This window comes from Pteronotus mesoamericanus, unplaced genomic scaffold (genome assembly GCF_021234165.1).
Source record: "Pteronotus mesoamericanus isolate MK-2021 breed Mesoamerican mustached bat unplaced genomic scaffold, CSHL_Meso_final scaffold_31, whole genome shotgun sequence".
NCBI lineage: Eukaryota > Metazoa > Chordata > Mammalia > Chiroptera > Mormoopidae > Pteronotus > Pteronotus mesoamericanus.
The window spans coordinates 6,408,929-6,428,959 of NW_026555312.1; the positions used below are offsets into that span (position 1 = coordinate 6,408,929).

Genomic DNA, 20,031 nt, shown 5'->3' on the forward strand with positions numbered 1-20,031 from the left:
GCTGCTGAACTAGACAGAGACCGAGACCGAGGCAGGTGAGGAGGCAGGCACACAAGGCAACCAGGCTGAGAAGCAGGGGGGGCACGGGGCACAGAGGGAGATGGGTCCCCAGGAGTGGCCTCTGCCAGCGCAGGCCCTCAAGCTCTGGGGTGTGCTGGTCAGGGAAGCATCAGCTGATCAGAGCCAGAAACACTAAACAAAGTCACAACCGGGAAACCTGGGACCCTTCTTCCCCCCACATGAAAGGCCTCAGCCCTGACGGCAGCAGCACAGCAACTAGAGATCCAAACGCCCGGTCAGTGAGGCACTAGAAAGACATTTCCCCTCAATTCCTGCCTTTATCTCCACCGCCCTTTTATTACCAACGGGAAGTCATCACCGGCATTTCCAGGACTTGAGTTTTATGAGCTGAAGGGAAAGCAGAGGGGAAAGTGAGCAGTCAAGGCTGCTGACACCACCCCCTGGGGTCAGGAGGAAGGAACGCAGAGCAGGGCAGCCAGGCCTGACTCTCCAGGAGCCCACCCCACCCCGGATGCTGGGCCAGGAGCCCTACGCCCCGAACTGAAGCGGTGGTTCTCACCGCTCAGCCTGTCAGAATCACCTGGAGCGCTGGTAAAAACGTGGATTGCTGGTTGGTCTGGGAGGGGCCTGAGAACTGGCTTTCCTAACAAGCTCCGAGTCCTTGCCGGTGCCACTGGTCTGGGACTCTGAAAATCACCGAACCGGAGTGAGGAAGACTAGGTATGGAATGAGACAGCCTGGATTCTGCCGCAACTTTTAGCTCTACATGCTCCTGCAAATCACTCAGGCGTCAGCCACCTCTTTTTCCTCATCTGTTTGAGCCATCTCAGGATTCATGTGAAGAGCACATAGCTAACAGGTGTGAAAGTCATGTGTGCGTGGTAAAAATGCTCTGAATAAATATAGGAGAGTATGAACATGGATGAACTAGATTGCGGCGGGGGCGGGGGTGGCGTGATTAGGTCAGGCTATGCAAGGGGAACAGAGGAAGGAGTCTGCCTGGCATGGAGAAGAAACAGTGCAGGCAATCAGAGTCTGCTCTGCATGTGGCCATTATCAGTCTGTAACCCGGGGGTTACCTCAGCCCAACTCAGGCTCTTTGCACCTGTTGCACCTCAGGCTGGCTCCTCGGCCTGGAACCCTCCTTACAGCTACTTCCATGGCTGCTTTCCCTGCAGTCAGGTTTGCTCAAATGCCGCCTTCCCAGACCACCCCATTTAAAACAGCCCCATCCCATGCTCCCAGTCCTTCCCTCACTCCTGACCCTGCTAGATTTTCCTCACAACACCCATGCTGGCCTGCAAACGGAGAGCTTCCTTTACTTACTTCATCTCTCCTGTGGCCTCCAAGTAAGCTCCTGGAGTTAGGGGCTTGCCCATATTGTTTACACTGTATTCTAATGCCCAAAATGTCCCTAAATATTTAATGAGTACATGAATAAACCCCTGTTTCCTCCACTGGAAGAGGAGGTCGAGCCACGTGACCTCTAAGGTTCCTTCCAGTCATAAAAAGCTGAGATATTGTGTCCCCAGGACTGGCACTGTCTCAGAGTCCTAAGAGGGGAGCACTTCTCAGCTCAAGTAGCTGCCAGGTATTTTTCTGAATATGTGGCATGAATTATGGATTCTGAATGTGAAAGCAAGAAGGGAAAAAAGAAAAAAGAGCCAAGTTGTTCCTTGCCTTTCTCAGGTTTGTGCTCACCCCTCCCTTCCAGGGAGCACTGACCAAGAACGTGAACCTACCTGCTCTGGTCGGACTAGGGAGTTGACCAGAAGATGGACAACTGAGTCAGACAGGCCAATGTTTTTCGTGAGAAATAGTGTCAGCGTTTCTTCATCTTTTAGGACATCCCTGATTCGTATTCCTCTTCCTATATGTGAATGAAAGAAAGATGAGGGTGCCGAAGGAGAAGGAGGTGGGTCAAAAAAGAGAAAACATCTAAAACTCATTGGAAACACTTCTAACTCTGTCCTCGGGTGTCCTAGGAGCGCCTGGAGGCAGAGCTCCTGCCAGTCTGCTGTCCCCCAACAGAGTCACAGAATTGACTGCTGAAGCTGCTGGACAAAGTTTAGTGAGAAGGCACAGAAAGCAGGAAATGTTAGCCTAGGGTCTGGTGTGGGGTTGTCCTCAGATACTTTGTGGGGTTGGTCTAGGACAATGGCTCTCAATGAGATAGGAGCAAGGAGCTGGAGCAGGGGGATTTTGTCCCCCTGGGAATATTTGGCACCATCTGAGACATGTTTGGTTGTCACAACTGGGGAGGTGCTAGTGGGCAGAGAAAAGAACATCGATGCTGCTAAATATCCCACAAGGCACAGGACAAACCTCCTCCCCTCACAAAACAAAGACCTATCTTGTCCAAAATGCCAGTAGTGCTAAGGTGGAGAATTGCTAATCTGGTATTGGAGGAGACACACACTCTGGCCACTGTGTCGTCATCACGGGGTAGAGGATCCTTCTTGGCCCTTCTGTCATGTCAGTTAAGGGTCAGTTAAGCTCAGAGTATTGACACGGACTAAGAGAGAAGGGGCTGTTTTGGTCAAGAAAAACTTCAAGTGGAAAAGGAGGGGATGGCCCTTTGCCTGGGCCTGCAGTTTCATGCCCTGATCATCCCAGTCACATTCTTTCTAGCTCCACTCAAAATCTGCTAGAAGCAGAACATTTTTATGGGGAGGCAAAAAGGACTCCTAACAGTTTAGGTAACCTTGGGGCAAGTGATTGAACCTCTTTGTGCATCTGCTTTCCACATCTACCTCTCAGGATTGTTGTGGTGGTGACGAAAGACAAGGAATGCAAAGTGTTTAGCTCTCAGCTCTCAGGCCTGAAAATAGCGAGCACTCAATTAATGCTTATTCTGATTGCGTTCACGTTATTCTTGCCGCTCTCAGGGGAGTCCCGCTCAGGGTGCCCACCTCTGGCTTCCAGAGCCAGCACTCAGTCTCAAGTTGGCCGCTGTCACAGTTCATAAGGAGCTGGCCAGAGAAGACGAAGGTTACAGGCCCAGATATTTGTGAAATCATTTCAACATTCTGGGAAAGTCTTTGGTTTGCATGAAAATGCCTATCTCTGCATTCCAAATTCTCTGCGAGCCTGGTTGACTGCTTATCTTGTTTAGTTCTTCTTTAACTAGATTTAATCATCAAATGCCCATGCTCCTTCCAAAGCCCATCCCCTCCCTCCCCAAATTCTTCCCTCACCAGGGAGCCAAGAGGCAAAGGGTCTGAGTACGTGACAACCGTCCCTTCTGTTTTCAGGACGTGACTCTCCCTGCACAGCGCCTTGTCCGGACCGACTGGCTGCTCCATTTCCCCTTGAAAGGGGATGAGTCAACCACAGGCCCAGCTATGCAGGGAGGGCAGGGGAGCCTGTCCTGAGGTCCCCCCTCCCAGTCACCTCTTTCTCCAGGATGGGGGCCCGTCAGAGTCTTGCCAAGGGGGAACCCAGTCTCACTGCTCTTTGCATAAGAAAAGCCTGAAGGTTTCAGGGGAACCTGACACAGGAAGGAGCCTGAGGGAAGAGGAGGGTTTTAAGGGGGGCTGTTCTATTTGATTCTTGCCTTCCCTCCTTTTCAACAGGTAAGTTCTATCCTCTTTCAAACGCAGGTCCTGCTGCTTCTTATCCTCGTCCTGTGGTAACAGCTCAGTTGTTTTCCTCCCAGTCACTGCTTTAGTACAGTGTTACATCACACACACCCCCCTCCCGGAAGTAGGAGGCTATGGATTCTACTTTCATCGATGCCCCTCATCATTCCTGGCACTGCTGGGCACACAGATGTAAGCCCTTGAAGTCACCTGTCTCTGACATCCAGCCTTGGAGCCTGACATGCAATCAGAGCCCCAATAAAAGGAATGGCATGGGCACCCAGTAAATACCTGTGGTCTTGACCTGAAAATCATGACCCCGTTTGACTGTTTATCTCTTTGTTATTCTTTAACTCACTCACCTGACCTTACATAAAAATACCTTGCTGGGGAGAGGGACAGGACGAGGGAGACAGTATTCCGCCCAGGTGACTGGGCGGCTGTGGCCCTAGGGAGCAGGGGCAGGAGCACTCTGGCTCCACACACCTGAGTGGGGGGGCGGGGCCCTGCAAGGGAAGTGTGGGGCCCAATATGTAAGAGGTGGCTGATACCAGACAGAGGTTTCACTGCTCTTGAGAGAGAAATGTGAACTGGGGGCCTGAGGAAAGAAAAATAAATTTAGTTTAAAATGTGGTTCTGCTTGTTCTCTTCCCCAGGAAGATTAGAAGCTGGGGGAGGGGCAGCTGAGGCCCTCAGAGCTGAGGGGAGCTGAGGTGGGAGGGCAGCCAGGAGAATGCTTGAGGCTCATGGGAAGAAGGTGTTTAAAGATGATTGAGAGACTGCAGAGCTTCCTCGGGGGTGAGAGGGGAGGGGGCTTTACATCTGCCTTTAACCATTAATCTTCTCCTGCTGAGAATGTTGTACTACAGGTTTGCTGAAAATGAAAATGCCTCCTGGTCAACCATCAGCGTACTTTCCCAGGTGACTGGGGAACTGACTGGCAAAAGCACACACCAGTGACAGCCGCCACCTTGCTTTCAAAGACTTAACGCTCTACTGCAGCTTGTCGCTGAGGAGTCAACACTCACAGGTGACTCTGGGGCAGATTTTGAAAGAGTCTGCCCTGCCGACGACGTACTTCAGTCCCCAGCCTGGGATTCCTTCAGAGGCAGTATCCCAGACTTTACTTGGGGATGGTCTTCTTGTCCCCTCTCAGGGCCACTGAGACAAGGTGTTCTGCAGTTTCTGTTCCCAGCCCCAGAATTCTTGGGGGAGCCTTGGTTGGCTTTCCCTGACCTGGTCTGCCCAGACTCCCGAGGCTGCTGTCATTTGGCGGTGTTCCCCCAAAGCCTGAAGGCCTGAGGGAGGAACCACCTGCGTGCCAATTCAAAACGCGTCCCGCTCTGGGTTAGGAAGTAGTGATCTTTGGTTCTCATACACATGCTGTAAAGGCCACAGAGAAAATGAAGTTTGAAATTACTTCCTTTCTACTTCCTCCCAGCCAGACTCCAGGCGAGGCTCAGGCACCAAAATGAAACGTCTGCTGGATGAACAAGGCAGGCAGCCATGCCAGGGCTCGGCCAGCCATTTTCTCTTCTGCTGTTTAACCTTAGGGGAAAAAGTGCTTTCTGGTTGGGGTCTCCCATCCCTTTTTTCTGACTATTAAAATGCTGATTGTGCTCATAGGACTAAATGCTTAGTCCTTCAAACTCCAGGTAAGTAATTTCTTCCATCCCAAGCAGCCAAAGACATAGCGTTTGTAGTTTGTTTTTTTTACATAAAGCATATGCTTTACTATGTTTGAAACAATTAGAATGTAATAACATAATCTTAAAGTCCTCTCTGGACAGACTCCTGCCCTTTATGGCTCCAATGGGGAGCAAAGGGAGAAGGCGGATCAGACTCTCCTTGGAAAATTTTCCCCTTCAGACTCCGCTGAGCTCTTGAAGCTCCACCTGCCCTCTGCTCTACACACGCGGTCACTGTTCACACTGTCCGTTCACTTTTGCCCTGACAGCAGGCGGACCCTCGTCTGACCCACCATTCCCGCCAGGGACCGGCACAGAGCCTGGCTCAGTAGGCACTGGCCAGCCTTCTGCTGAATGTTGACTGAGTTGTACAGCGAGGCTCCCAGACTGCTCCCTACCATCTCTCCACCTTTCTTGTTTGGAACCCTGAGTAGGAGCTGTGCTACCCAGCCCCTCCAGTCCTCTTGGTAGACCCCTTCCTCATTCCTGTCATCCTCTAAGGTCATCCGGAGGAGCAGACCTCTCCCAGATCCAAACTGCTTCCTTCTCAGGCTCTCAGCCCCACCCCTTGAACAACCTTCCCCGCACCAGCAGCCTTTGCTCCCCACCCCTGGGCCGCAGCGAGCCGGGGTTCCCGTGGGCCTGGCACAGGGTTCCCATGGGGGCGGTTCCAGCTGGGGCCCAGGCTGTTGCCTTGTCCAGTCCCCAGGGCCGTCTGCAGTGGAGCCTCCAGCAAACATATCAACTGCACAATACCCACTGTCGCTTCAAGAAGAAATATCAGAATGGTTACTGGGGTTGGGTTGGTTTGTTCTTGTTTTTCCCCTGGGAGGAGAGGCCCAGGAGGGAGCTCCTCCACTGTTTCTGGTCGCTGATCCCTACTCTAAGGGGCTCTCCTGCCCGTACAACTGCAGGGTCCGTGTCTCCCACCCTGCTGGCCTCTCATTTCCTTCATCTCCGCATCAACCAAACTGTCACCTCCACGCCACTTCAACCACCATGGCCACACCTGAGGGGCTTGTCCTCGCCCATCCTGCCCGCCTTTGAAATCTTGAATTCATGGACTTCATTTTTTGACCACAACTGTCAGTCCTTCCATCCTGCTCATTCTCTCAGCCCTTAAACAGGGCCACGAGACCCCTAGTTCCTTGCCTCTCCCCCACATTATCCCCTGGCCCATTTCAGCACTTCTGGCCACTTGTCCCTCCTTACGCATCCTGGACCTGACTTGTGTAGTTCAATCACCACCCTCAACCCCCTTGCCGCCTGGACTTTCTCTGCCCCCCTACAAGCACCTGGCTCTGTATCTCCTGACCCTGCACCTTCTTCTCTGCCTCAGCGCTTGGGATGCCGAATATCGCTAGAAGAAATCAAATGATCATACATATTTATGTCATGATAAACACATGCTCTCTGGCCTCCGCAAGTCCCTAATGCTACTCGGCATTGGGACACATGTTCCCGGTAAGCTTGCTCTCTAGGGCTCTGTGAAAGCTACCCCGTACCTTTACCTTACTCTGAAAATCCATCTTCCCTGCCTCTAACACTTAGACCAGCCTCATACTTCCCAGAGCACCAGCTCTGGGGGCGTGCTCCTTTCTGTCTCTGGGCTTACCTGGGGTAAGAACTTGCTGATCCTCCTTCCCAAACTCCTACTTTCTAGGCTGGTGGGAAGAGGAGTCCTCATCAAGGTGAGACCCACGCCCCCTCTAGATCCCATTCCATCCTGTCTCTTTTAGCATCTTTTCTCACCAAATCTCCCTACTCTTTCCTGTATCTTCAGTCGCCCTGATACGTGAGATAGGTGAGAGGAGAGTGAGGACTAAGAACACTGAAGCCCGCCTTACCTGCAATTTTCTCGGGGTGAGTCCGGAGGGTGTCCATGAGTTGGGATAAGGTGCGAAGTTCTGTCCAAAGCTGGCTAAGATGCTGCCTCCCTGGTGCATCTATGAGGAGTTCTTGAAAATCACGATACACCCTTGCCAAGCTGGGAGAAAAACGAGGCCTCATCAATAAAGACCTAGCTGTCATTCTCATAGTAATTATACCACCTTGTGCAATTTTTAAAGATACCGTCTGCGTGACCCAGCTACTACATTATGTATCTTTACAATAGTGCCAAGGCAAAAGGAGAATAATATTTTTATTTCTTTGCATTGAATACATATAAGGTAGCAGACAGGGGCAGTGAGCAATTCATTCAGGCCTCCGACTTTGGCAGGGCCAAGTCACCTCTCAATCCCACTCTCTAGGTGTCTTTATCCAGAGAAGCTTTGAGCAGGATATTAGTGGCTATTACTGGAGGTTCTTCTCAGCTGGCACCCACTCATTGAGACCCGCCCTTCCAGCCATTTATAGGGGGAGGTTCTGATAGCCACACTTAATCCATAAGTTTCTACCTACATGTGTGCATACACACCTCCGCCAAGGCTGACTGGACAAGGAGAATGAAGCCAGACCAACCGGATTTGTTCCCAGGAATTTAAATAATATTCCAAGATGCTCTGCCGATTGCCCAAAGCAAGGTGTTATGAACTGAACAGCCAGCACCAGCCTGGGCACTGAGAAGGAGGAGACACTGGTCCATGAAGGGACAAATAAAGTGGATGTCCAGGGAGAGGCGAAGAGGCTGCGCCTTGCGGGCCCTGACAGCAGACAGCGGCTCTGACGGCTCTTCAATTCTTGGCCCGCCCCTCCAGATACCTGACTGCAGCACCTTGGCTTCATGAGAAGGTCTAGTGTCCAAATCATATATTTTCCTCTGGGACTTGCCTTGTTTAAAGGGGTTTCTGTGACTTGTATGCAAAAGACCCTTGAATAAGCCAATATTTCACCTATAAGATATGTGTGCAACATGAAACCCAGACTTCCTGGTTCAAATGCTGAGCACACACTAAAGTCTGAAGCCCCCCTTCCTCAACTCTCACCCTTCAATCTACAGACACTGCCCGTACTAGTCCCGCCAGAGCTCCATCTGGCCTTACCAGGATGTCGCCAAGGCCCCCTGGATCCCACCATGTAACCCATGAGATCCCTCTAGGTGGATAGGCATTTCTTCTCAGGCACCTCAAAGAGACTCAAACTGAAAGTGTAGATTGTAAATTAAAGCCTTCAGGCAGTGTCTGCAGCCATGGGAGCCCACCTAAAATATCACCTCCCGGCTGTCCTAGAAAGACAGGCGTTCCCCCTCCTACCCTTCTATAATGCAGGGGTCAGTGAAGAGTTGTACACTACAGGCTTCTGGGCCATAATTTTGTCACAATTACTCAACTCTGCCACTGTAGGGCAAAAGCCTTCACAGTTTGTTCCCGGTGGCCATCTCTAAGCATTAGGCTGACTTACTAAATGTTCTTTTTTTTTTTTCAGTCAAAATATAGCTTTTTTTTTTTTTTTCTGGAGGAATTCTATCCAGAGGAAAAACTGAAGTAACAAAAATGCCTCCGTTTCCATCTGACTTGGTGTTTTGTTGAAGTCCACTCTACAATAAGCCCTTGTTGGTGGTTCTGGGGAATAAGCTTCACAAGCTGCAGCTCAAGTTCAGCCCAGTGGGTGAAGGACAGCCCTGTCCTCATCCCTGAGCCTCTGTGTGTAGGACAGTCTCCCATCATGCCCTCCCACCTCTGACAGGGAATTCCATAGGCAGACCTTCCTCCTATGGGATTGGACTTGAAATTCGGCCCCAGACCAGGAGTCATGAACCTCAAGTCCACAAGTCCCCCGACATTAATGTAATGTTTCGTGTCTGTGTGCTCATTTTTCTTGGAAGAGGAGCCACCCATTCTCATCACTTTCTTGGAATGGTCTCCAGCCCCACAGGTTAAGAATCACCACCCTCCAGCCACAGCCTCAGATTTTGCTGCTGAGGGAGCTGATGTCATCTAAAATAGAGGATTTGGAATTTGTCCTTTTCTCCCAGGAAGCAAATTTCATCTTGTAAATCTTATTTAATTCACCCTTAAAATATTCTCTGACATTTTCCTTAGCCTTTATATGTCCAAGAAGGCTTAAAAAAAAACTGGGATGCTTCACAAATTTGCATGTCATCCTTGCACATGGGCCATGTTAATCCTCTCTGTATTGTTCCAGTTTTGTATGTGTACCGCTCGAGTGAGCACTGTCCAAGAGGGCTTTTAAAGGGACAGGAATCTGTCAGGGTGGACCAGGGGGGCAGTGATTTAAGGCAACAGAAGGAAAACTGAGTGTTTCTTGTTCAGTGACTCCACCCAAGCAGAGGGACCACCCGGAGGCAGTGGGCGCATCTCAGCAGGGCACTGCCATCAGACTTCAGGTCATATCTTGGAAATACCAGGATCAAGAAACCGTGTCCTGTGGTCTTAGTTGGAAGCTTTCTCCCAAAGGCCCTGATAGCTAATAGAATGCTCCAGAGAGGAAACATGCCCTGCTCCTATGAGCTTAAGGGTCCAGCAAGCCACAGAAGCCTTTATTCAGCATTACATGCTCTGGGTGTGCGCATGCACTGCAGCTTATGGCGGAACAAAGGGGTGTGCAACAGCCTCCCCCTTAAGGTGGAAATCTCAGCACTTACATGGAGTTGTTATAGTTTGACACAATTCCAGGAGATTCTCCCGGGGTAGGACTTTTAAAACAAGGGTTGTTCACATTGCAGAAAATTCCCTGGAGCCATGGCAAAATTCCTGCTGAGGGCATCGCCTTGTTGGGAAAGTGGCCTTTAAGACAGGAAATGAAGACAAGAAGTTAGTCTCCCAGACCCAGTGGGACGAAGGCCCCAGGAACTAGGGCCTCCACGGGAAGGATTCTGCCCCTCTGGTGTTTTGCTTCGTTCATCTAAGAAGCAGGAGCATCTCTGCATGCCAGGCCCTGCTCTGGGTCCCGGAGACAGGGTCTCCTCTCTCAAGCCCTCAGTGCAGCAGAAGACAGACAAATGTTCTAACAGAGGCATAGATGGAAGTACAGAGGGGGGACAGAAGGGGAGCACATCACTTTATGGTGGGAGGGGCGAAGGGATATTCGCTCAAGGGGCCTCCACAAGTTGCTGACACTGGAGGAGAAGAGGCTCACCTGTTCCTTCTTATGAGCACCTGCCCCCAAGCAGGCAGGAAGCTTACAGATTATAGACTCCTTGCAGGGGTTGCCGGGAAGGAAATGGATCAGAACTTGGGTCTTAGAACTCAGGAACAAGAGGGTGAGGAACAAGAATAGGGGATTGAGCAGCTTTGCATAACTCTTGAGGTCTCACATCAGCTGCCTAGAGGGAGGAGATGTCACCCTGACCAGAAACCAGGTGAAGGTTTTCCCGGAGGGACATGGTTTAAGAGAGGCACTCACAGGCTCACCCTGGATCCCAGGACACCTCTGGGGTCCAAGAAATAACACTTTATTCAGCATGATTGTTATGGTGTTCCTTTTTCTTATTTTTCTCTGGCACTGTGTATAACATATCGCTAAATTGGTCTCCAAAATATTGGAGAACTCATCTATACTCTGCTTCCTTTTAATACTAGTACCAGTTTAGGGATAGAAAACAAAAACAAAAAATAATCACAATTCATCAGTGACCACATACAGGTATTTGCATAGAATGTGTAAGAATAAAAGATTAATTTGGGTAACACTGACAAATCTCTGTTTTCTACATTGTGGGCATGAAATGATAATAAGCAGGTGTGATCCTGGCACCCCCACCCCAAAGACCTTCCTAAACAAAGGGGTGGGACACCGGGTCTGCCAAGGCTACCCCGCAATGCTCACACTCATGCTTGCTGTAGAGCGGGTTGACATTCCTTAACCAGATCAAGACCAGAAATAAAGATAAAGGCCATACGAGTTCCACCACAAAGCGAATCTGGATAAACGAAACAAAAAGAGAAAGATCAGTGATGCTAAGAGATTGTAGGAAACATACCCTGAAAAGACACCTTTCATCTCAGCACCTGTCTATGTGATGGGACTTTGGGTATTTCCTAAAGGACTTCCTTTTTTATCCCCTCTCCCACTCTACCCCTGTTACGATATGTCAGACCAGCAAGACATGGTGTCCATCTGAGGTTCATGTTGCCTCTATTTTAGAAAACTACGTTCACTCAGGATTTTGATCAAGGATCAGCAAGATGTGTGCTCCTGTGCTTTCCGGATGTTGCGGTACATGTGAAGCAGATTCTGATCAGTAAGACCCCACCGGATTTCACATGTAATGCTGATGCTGCAGGTAGTGAAGATCTCATTAGAAGCTCTCCTGTGGATAAGGAAACAGGCCCTGGGGAGGTTACGGAGCAGTGTCACACAAGCAGTGACAGCACTGGAACCCAAATGCAGCCTCCTGTCTCCAGGTCAATGCCCTGCTCCACCCCACTGCCCTGCCTTCTAACACACGTTAGACTCTGCATATGTGGTCACGGATAAACGAATGAATGTGCAAATGACTGTGTGAAATACTGTGATCCATAGCAAAATCAACAGAAATCTAGGTTTACCAATATTTCTCCTTCAACCATTGCTCGTAGCTTAGAGAGACAAAACAGGGTGTACTGTTGTGGGTTTTTTCAATACTGGGACACATTGCTGCTGTGAACATATGGTTGAAGGTTGATATTTAAATTTATGTTTAATGTAGAGTTTGAGGACTCTTAACTCTAGAGGAAGAAGAACCAGCTGGTTGTTGCTGCCCCCGCTCTGAAGCATGGCATATGTAGATGAGATTGTGGGGGAGCAGGAGGAAGGGAGGATATGAACTAGTGTAATAGCTCTTCAACCTAATCCCTATTCCAGAGACCTTTTGGAAGGAAAGGCATACGATTTAAAGAACTTAAGCAGGTGGTGAAGAATAGAGACTTAAGTATATATAGATCAGGTAGGACCTATTAGCATGGTCTTTAACCATTTGTTGTTCCTTTCAAAATAATATGAACTTAAACTCTCAGCAAAATTGTGAACACCATACCAGGTGCTCAATAACTGTTTTTTTTCCCCTGGTAGTAAGGTCTGCCGACAGCCAAGTTATTATTGTACAAGTCATAACATAAGTCAATGAGGAAAAAAGGTAAACACTCTGAAGAAAATGAAGCAAAAACTGTTTAGGGCAGGTGGCGATTATGCAGTTGTAACTGATTGCAAAATGTTTTACTTGAAACATGTCTAGGGAGGATGTGTTAGAGGAAACACACACAGAGAGATTGTGGGAAGAAGAAAGAATAATAGACTTTCCTTAAGGCACTCATTTTCAGGGTTCTGCCCACACATTCTCCCACAAGAAGGCAAAACTCCAATATTGAACTATTCCCACCCAGTGTTAAAGGGACTGACCCCAAGCACACTTGAAAACCATTGGAATGTGGCAGTTCCTTCCAGATATGCAAATCAGGACATGCAAATCAATGGACAAGGGACCAGGAGCCTCCTCCCCAGTGACCCCATCCCATTGCTAACCCTGCTTTTACCAGACCAGCGCAACTGTCCCCACAGCACCCCACACTTCCCGTCTTACGGCTCACCGTATGCCAGGGTCACTCACGACTCCTTCAGGTATGTGCACCTCTCACTGGCTGTCAGCCCCCTGAGGGCAGGGACCACATCTATCCTCATCACTACTGTGGTTCTAGCACCGAACACAGGGCCGGGCTCACAATAGGTGTCCAATAAGTACGGAATGAGTGAGCCTCTGTCAAGACTGGTCTAGGAGGGTCCCCCGGGGAAAGCTGGAGGTGACACAGAGGCTCAGGATCACCAACAGTTTTCAGACTTAACAAACTAACTGCACCTGCTCCACACCTTCCGTCCCAAGTCCTCCCTGTCTCTAAGGTTGGGGAGCAGGTCTGGCAAGATAGCACTGTGAGTAATAGGTGCAAACAATGAAACCGGAAGTTGTTCCTGCTGCCTTTACCAAGAACATGAGACAACCAGTCTAGATTCAACACATTTGTCTCTTCCTTAAGACCTGCAGCCTTGGCTCTCTGTCGAGTAAGTCAGCTGCTTTCCGTTGAGCAAGTCTATTGGGAGGAGTCTGGTTTGTTAGACATTATTGATTTAAGAATGGGCAGCTCTCGGTTAAGAATCAATTTTGCACTTGCTTAATATCTGAGTCTCAGTTTTCTCATATGTGGAGTGGGACCATTTTGTTTTGCAGTTTACACTGCAGGTTGAGAGTGTGTCAGTACTGAGGTTTATGCCTGGCTTTGCTCCCTCTTAGCTGTGTGACACTAGGTAACCCACTCAACTTCTCGGTGCCTCAGGGTCTCATCTGTAACATGGGGAGTGAGGCCAGGACCCACCTCCCAGAGCAGCTGTGAGGATGAAATGAATTCACCGTATGAAACCCTGAAAGCAGAATCTGGCCCAAGGTAATGTTGAATAAACATGAGTTATTTATTATTGACTCTCACCTCTCCCAAGGACCAAGGGGTCACTTTAGGTGACAGCATGTTGCAAAGGCTGAAGAGTCAGGAGATACAATTAAAATGATCTGCAAGCTCTTAGGCCTCTGCTCACACTGATGTTTCTTCCCGTTCTCCCTCCTTGGGTTCAGAACAGCTCATTTGCCAGTTGGAAAGCATGGGGTTTCCTGAGAAAGTAACCACCAACTGTCCCCTGCTCCGTATGATAGAGGGGCTTGAACCAGGGGAGGGATCAGCCAGCCTGGCCTATCTTTCCCAGGGATAAAATTCCCAGACCCGAGCTCCTGCCTCTCGTCCCTCTCTGCAGTGTCAGTCACACAGTCCTTCCTCTCCTCACTCCCTCACTCCCTCACTCCCTCACTCCCTCACTCCCTCACTCTGTCTTGTGTTTTTGAAGGATCTGGTCTTTGCAAGGCATTGTGATTTCAAGTCCTCCCATCAGTGGGCGGCCAGATCAAAATCCTCCATGCCCCCTTCATCCTTTGCCTGGCCCTAGGACAAGTGGGGCTTTGCGGGTGTTCCTCTGACCTTCTCTCCGAGTTTGGGCTGCTGTGCTCTGCCTGTGATCCCCGCCCCTCTGTGATGCCTGCCCCGCCGGGACCCCGACCTGGGCCTGCAGTTCTCCTGTGGCTGCGTGCTGGAATCCTGTGGGGAGCCTAGGAAGTGGGCCCAGATTAACTCTACCAGCACCTCTAATTGTGGGACATCAGTTTGGTTTCATTACACTTCTCAGGTCCAGTGTGCAGCTGGGGCTAAGGACCAGGGGCATAGGTAGTGGCTGGGAACCCTTGAGAAACATTTGTGGGGAGGTCATTGGTATTGTTCTAACTCCCTGAGCCTTTGTTTTGGAGGGGCTGCATTTCACACTTCACACCCTGCAAAAAGACCACCGGCAGTTCTTTTCCTGCCTGGCAGGTCCTCACAACAACCCCTTCTCCCTCCCCCAGAATCTTGCTCATCTCCCCGAGCGGCATCCTTGTCCTTGATGCTCAACTGTGCAGGGCATACCCTGGGGAGAAATTCCACAGCATAATTAAAAGCATGTTTTCAGAGCAGCTCTGGCTACCCCCACCCCTTCCTTTAAACGTGTCTGTAGCTTTAATTAAGCCCAGCCGAACTCAGAAGGGGCTGGTGGAAATTTTTTCCCCCAAACTGGTATTTCCTTGTTCTCTTTTTTGCTTCCCCTCCCCCTCTCTCCACCACTCAACCCTACATGGGGGAGGAGGGGTCCCAGGGAAGGGCAGAGTTGTTCTTGTAGTTTTAAATCGTGGCCAGTTAGATCTTTTTCCCTCCTATTCTGTTTTCAATTTAAAACTGGGTACCCAAGCCTGGAAATGAGCTGTATGACTCTCCCTGCTGCACCCGGACTCCAGACGGGATGCTTAGCCTGGATGAACTGGACCCAGGACGTGGGTACCTGGGCGCTTGCTGCCCAGCCTTCCTGCACCTGCCAGGCTCTCCTTGCCTAAGGCTGACCCTGAGACCAAGGGCCATAGCTGTTCCCAGTGCCGGGGTCTGGGGTCCTGGAAATGATAAGCTCCCTACTCTCGTGAGTCACCTCTCACCTCTCTTGGGTCTGCGAATTTTATCCCTGGGAAAGATAGGCCACGCTGGCTGATCCCTCCCCTGGTTCAAGCCCCTCTATCATACAGAGCAGGGGACAGTTGGTGGTTACTTTCTCAGGAAACCCCATGCTTTCCAACTGGCAAATGAGCTGTTCTGGACCCAAGGAGGGAGAACGGGAAGAAACATCAGTGTGAGCAGAGGCCTAAGAGCTTGCAGATCATTTTAATTGTATCTCCTGGCTCTTCAGCCTTTGCAACATGCTGTCACCTAAAGTGACCCCGTGGTCCTTGGGAGAGGTGAGAGTCAATAAGACTCTCGAGTCTCAGTCCTCCCCAAATGTCCTTCACTGGCATGGAAGCTGGGAATGGGAGACACCACCAAGGGGCCCTTCGGCTGTGAGCTCTCAGGCGCTAGAGACAAGTCTAATGATTTTTATAAAACCTCCCTGCATGTGCCTGGCCCATCACAAATACAGGTGAATGTGCATTTGTCCCAGGCAGTGCAGAGATCTCTTATCATTGAGAACACACATTCTACGGATGAACTACTTGAGAAGGCATCCGGCACCCGGCCCAACACCAGTTTCTCCTCTGAGATCCCAGAGCTTGTCCTCACCTCCCACCCTGGGCTTCATTCTGCTCCACTGTTGCTTATCTTATTTTGCTTAGTAATTGTGCCTGGCTCCAAATTCCCTGAGAGCAGGGGCGATGTCTAACTCGCTTAACCAAGTAGGAGGTATAGGGTGACCATACGGCCCAGTTTGCCAGGTCCTGTGTTAGTGTACATTTGTTGTCCTGGTGCAATTGTTAGTAGGTTAATAGGGCCCCCTTTCACTTTCATAACTACCTCGGTTGGGGTGAAAAATGAGATGGCCACCCTATCTTTGTGGTCTCCATGGTCAGCTTATTGATAGGGCTTAATACGTGGGGACAGTGTTGGGCAACAAACATCCCTGGCCTGTCCTGGAGTCCCAGCTCCCGTCCACGCGACACTAACCTTCTCTGAAGCCTCCGAGACCTCATCAGTCCCCAGGGGATCACAGTGGTGTCTCGCTCATGGAGCTGAGGTGAGGATTAAAGGAGGTGACCATACAGTGCCAGACACTTAATAAAATTGTACTTGATAAATGTTAGCAGAGGAAGAAAAAAATGGGAAGGAGAAACATCTGAAGATTGCTATCTTATGCCCTTAGGGATTGGGAGAGGAGGAACGGGGAAATTTGGTATCTGTTTTTGCTCTTGCTCATAATAGTAAACACCTCAAACCATGAAAGTTTGAGAAATTAATCTAGGAGCTGAGTTATGGGCTGAGAGTGTTGTACTTTCTCTTTTTTTCTTAGAGTTGCCATTTTGTGGAGGCAGAAGCTTCCAGAAGAACCAAAAGCTTAGGGAAGGAACCCCTGCTGCCTCAGAAATACTGAGGGCTGTGGAAGATACCTCTACCTTTACCCAGACGGCCTATAAATTCCTGGAATTTGTTAGCAGTGGGGAAGAGGGCTGGAGGCACATCTGACAAGGGATCTCAATTACCAGGCCATCTCGATGATATCAAAGGAATGTCAGCCCAGCCTAGGTGCATCCTGGGAGATTTCTCCAGCCCAGGTCCTCAGCCAGGAGGGCCCCATCTCACGGGAGAGGAGTTGTCAATGTGCTCCTCTGAGAGGAGTGGAGAGGGCAGACTCCCCTAAGAGAGGACACCCACCAACACCAGGGAAAGGGAACAGAGACTGCAAGGGGCTCCTAGCCAAATCCTGTCTTTAAAAATAGGGTTCATCTCTGTAACAGTAACATGTTTTCCTCTGGCTTGGAAGCGTTTCAGGCCAGCAGACACAGTCCTCAGGTATACTCTCTTATGGCCACAAAGTGCACATCAAGAGTAAAGTTAAGTGAGAATCTTAATTTCTTATGGAAAAGAGAGAAAGAAGGCAAAACAGTGGTATATTGGCTTTCCTTGGTGTTCCACAGACTTCCATGCAGGCAAGGACTGTAGACTGATTTTCTTGGTTGCCATTGTGTACCCAGCACCTGTCACAGTGCCTGACAATTAGTAGGTATTTGTTGATTGAAGGAACAAATGAAAGAATTTGAGAATGAGTCTTGTTTAAGTTTTGTCTGTATTCGTTCTAGAAGGGAAACTTCTAAAAGCAAGGGACTGGGTCTCTGACTACTGTTGCCTGGGGGCAACAAATAACCGAAACATAAATGTGAAGAATCACACCAATTTTGGCAAAGGAAAGCAGCCTGAGGACAGCGGTGCTTCCCACAGACAAGCAGGCTCTAACTTGGCTTCCCCCTCCAGCTTCCCTAAGTCCTGTCTAAGCCACACACAGAAAAGGACATCTGTGCCTGTGCTTGGATTGTGTCTGTTGCTCCCTTTTGTGTTTGCTGTTAAGCAATTGTCCCTCAGTCCAAACCCACCAGTCAGCCAGGGCTCCCTCCTCATGGGTCTGGATCTGAGCCCAGGCACAGAGACCCCACAGCACCGCATGGCACCCCTTCCTCAGAGGTCTGAGTCTCAGCTCCACTGACCTCTCTTCTGCGTTTTCAAGTCTCTCTTTCTCTTCTGTCCTCACCCAGGGATTTTTTTTTATTGATTTCAGAGAGAGAGAGAAACACCAATGTGAGGGAGAACCATCAATTGGTTGCCTCCCACATGAGTTCCAGCTAGGGATTGAACTCACAACCTTTTTCGTGTATGGGAAGACATGCCGACAAACTGAGCCACCAGGACAGGGCTGTTTCCAAGTCTTAATTCCACATTTTTCCCTTGGTTCTCTCGGCTATAACTGTGTCCTGCCATTGCTACCTCCATGATATCTTGGAGATCTCTTTTACCCTCTCAGTTCCTGGCTTTGTACTTGGTAAACACATTTTTATATTAAATTCTCTCTGACTGAGACACTCCAGATGTTCCACAGTTGGATCCTTTCTTCTCTCACATTCCTTCCAACACCCAGGAAAACCCTGCCCTCTCTACGTAGATCCGTCTTGAATCAGGGCCGGGAACAATACCATTGTCTTCTTCCCCACAGCAGATTTTCCTTTTTCTTCTCCTTCCTTGTCTGGCTGCTGTCTTTCTAAGCTCAGCCCTGCCTACTCCTTGCCCCTTCTCACCCTCCTCTTTCAGCTCTTTGAGTCATGTTTTAGTCCTTTGACATTGGCATGACTGCAAGCTTGTGGCAAAGTGCATATATCCTTAGAGTCATAGAGTCACTCTTTACCCCTTTCCAGAAACAACTTAGAAGCCAGTAGGGTGCTCTGATTTCCTGGGGCTCTTGCCTGTACTTCTCAGGGGATTTTTGGCTTAAGCTACTTTTATTGCTTTTGGTCTCAAAACATCAAAACTTTGGGTTCTTCCAGCTAGGCTAGAAGTGAGCCTGGGGTGGAATCTGTGTCTTAGGCTTTTAGCCCCTGGTCCAGCCCAACCTCGCAGCTGCTCACAGAAGGGGCTCAGTGAATGCCTGTCGTGGTTGGTAAGGTGTTGCATCTCACTGGATCTAAGACACCATCAATTATAAGATGTACTGTTTTTTGTCTTTTTTTTTTTTTTTTTGGCACGCTGTGAAAGAAGCAAATGTGTCTGGTTAACCTGTCACTTGGTTGTGAGCTGCCTCCTAATTTCAGAAATGAGAAAATGTGAAAAGCCAGTGTGCCTTGTAGAATTGATGAAATACAGTGTTCTTGGGCTGGGACATTCTTAGAGAGTGTTGTTTTCTGTTGAGCCTGTTCTTCAGGACTTAGGTTCTTCCCACTGCATAGCATGGATGCTCAAGGGTGCATGGACTGGACTGGCATGTTTAAACAACAGGGGACAGGGGAGGGGGGTGGGCAATGGAGTCATAGGCAGGAAAGGCAAAAGAAGACTTGAATGTGACCATGTTGAGCGGTGGGTGAAAGATGTCCATTTCAGGACAGAGATGCATGTCTGCCTGTGCAGGACGCTTGTCCAAGAGGCTCACAGAGCAGCCATATGGTTCACCACTGCTTCAGAGCTAAGTGGTAACCAGCCCATCAACTGTTCATTCTCCCCACTTCCACCACCCCACTCTCTTCTCCTGTGAATTTGCTGCACACCTCACTTTGAGACCACAGACTGTACCTGTTACCTTTTGTCTTTTTCGCAGGGTCCAGTTCTTCCAGAGCAAAAGCTGGATCTGTCTCACAAAGCCCATGCTGGGGACCACCGGAGGCCAGATCGGGCAGAGCCCTCCGTATACGGCCGAAGGTCACGGGAAGCAACGGACGTAAACGTGGCCAGAACACCTCCGGCTCAGAGTGCTGTCCCCTTCTCTGGGTGATTAGAGGCTAGTTTCCCCTGTGAAGCATAATCCCTTTTAATTACATGTAAGCCCTTTGTTGAGGAAAGCAAGCTGGCATTTTGCTGGCTCATTTTTATGAACAGAAAGAGACGCTTAAAGACACAAGCAGCTGAGCACTAAGCCAACTGAGGTGAGGACATTTCACAGGAAACCAGGACCCTTAGGCTTCTGCTTCACTCAGAGGGGTGCTGGGAATCTCTAACCTTAAAATGTGGGACAAAAATCTCTTTGCATAAATATAGGCTGGGCTTTGGCCTCCACAATAGCCTGTCCTGAGCCAGCATAAAGAGTTTGATGGCCCCTTTAAACTCCATCAACCCCCTTGCCAGATCGGAGGCCTCTCTCCCTTTATTTTTTAGCCATTTGTCTTGCTCTGTAGTGACTTTAGGCCAGCTATTTGGGGGCATCTCTGAGCTTAGAGGATGGTACATGTTTTTTTTAATCACTTGTGCTAAAATTGATTCACAAGTCATGGCTGCCCGGAGCTG

The 20,031-nt window shown here is 49.5% G+C and overlaps 1 protein-coding gene and 1 non-coding gene across 2 annotated transcripts in view; both read right to left on the bottom strand.

The window, feature by feature from the left end:
- Positions 1 to 19,396, bottom strand: part of ABCA4 (ATP binding cassette subfamily A member 4) — a 125,817-nt gene extending 106,421 nt beyond the window's left edge. The window contains exons 1-5 of the mRNA XM_054592061.1: positions 19,331 to 19,396; positions 11,021 to 11,114; positions 9,837 to 9,978; positions 7,138 to 7,277; positions 1,764 to 1,891 (exon numbers count right to left, since the gene is read on the bottom strand). Coding sequence (XP_054448036.1) covers positions 1,764 to 1,891; positions 7,138 to 7,277; positions 9,837 to 9,978; positions 11,021 to 11,114; positions 19,331 to 19,396 — 570 coding nt within the window. The remainder of the gene's footprint in view (positions 1 to 1,763; positions 1,892 to 7,137; positions 7,278 to 9,836; positions 9,979 to 11,020; positions 11,115 to 19,330) is intronic.
- Positions 9,300 to 9,405, bottom strand: LOC129085812 (U6 spliceosomal RNA). Its single transcript, XR_008530750.1, has one exon. It is a non-coding gene; the product is annotated as a U6 spliceosomal RNA (small nuclear RNA).
- Positions 19,397 to 20,031: the final 635 nt, after the last annotated feature.